This window comes from Penaeus monodon, chromosome 29 (genome assembly GCF_015228065.2).
Source record: "Penaeus monodon isolate SGIC_2016 chromosome 29, NSTDA_Pmon_1, whole genome shotgun sequence".
NCBI lineage: Eukaryota > Metazoa > Arthropoda > Malacostraca > Decapoda > Penaeidae > Penaeus > Penaeus monodon.
The window spans coordinates 10,828,760-10,829,716 of record NC_051414.1 but is presented as its reverse complement, the minus strand read 5'-3'; the positions used below and the strand labels follow the sequence as shown (position 1 = coordinate 10,829,716).

Here is a 957-nt window from a genome sequence, read left to right as displayed (position 1 = left end):
TCCTCTGTCCCTCTCTTTGACACTTGGTCTTTTGTTTCCCTGAACTGACTTTGATTAACTGCTGCCTAACACTTTCAATATTATCATGACTTGTAGACAAGTCAGTCTACACAAATGGCACAGCCTTAATCCTCCTTTGTTGACCGTGCCGTTGCACTGCAGGCTGGTGGGCCACGTGAGCGGCGTTGTGCAGACGGCGCTGCTGTTCTTCATGGTGAGCGTGCAGGCGGGGCTCGGGGTGCAGCAGTGGGTCATGAACCCCCCCCACACCGCCTTCCTGCACCCTCCTTCGGCCAAGGGGATCCGGTACACCTGCTCGGGCGACCGCCTCTACTTCATCGTGTCGCAGTCCTACGTGATGTTCCTCCTTCTGCTGCAGCTGCTGGTGTCGCCGTTCATCGTGCGCTCCCGCAGGAACTACCACGAGGGCCTGCTCTACTTCCTGGCCACGCTGCTCATGACGGGCGTGTGGGTCGGCTGGGCCACGCTCTTCATGCTGCTGCCACCCGTGTGGAGCGACGCCTGTATCTGCCTGGGCCTGGCGGCGACGCCCACGGCGCTGCTGCTCACGGTGTTCATCCCCAAGACCTACCTCATGGTGCGGGCGTCGGCGAGGGAGTCCGCCTGCGCCACGCCCATAAGGCCAATCTCACGCCCGCAGTCCGTGCACGACCTGCCGCGGGTGTCGTCGCTCGCCCTCTACGACTCCATCTCGCACCTGCCCGAGATGTCGTACGCCCAGGTGCACGCCCCTTCGCACGCCTACACGCCCGACCCCACGGCGCACCTGGGCCACAAGGAGAGCCCCTACGAGGCCTACTCGCACTACCAACCTTCCCCGCACAAGGTCACGCAGTTCTAGCTCTCGCCTCGAGCGGCCTTCCTCCTCTGCCGCCCCGGGACGAAGAGCCACTGCGCTTGTGAATGGCTGATGTAGAGTAATAAATATACAAAATG

The 957-nt window shown here is 61.9% G+C and overlaps 1 protein-coding gene across 1 annotated transcript in view; it reads left to right on the top strand.

Annotated features, from left to right (window-relative positions):
• The window catches only part of LOC119591731, a 16,593-nt gene extending 15,636 nt beyond the window's left edge, over positions 1-957 (top strand). The window contains exon 13 of the mRNA XM_037940482.1: positions 162-957. Within this exon, the coding sequence (XP_037796410.1) occupies positions 162-862 (701 nt within the window). The 3' untranslated portion in view covers positions 863-957. The remainder of the gene's footprint in view (positions 1-161) is intronic.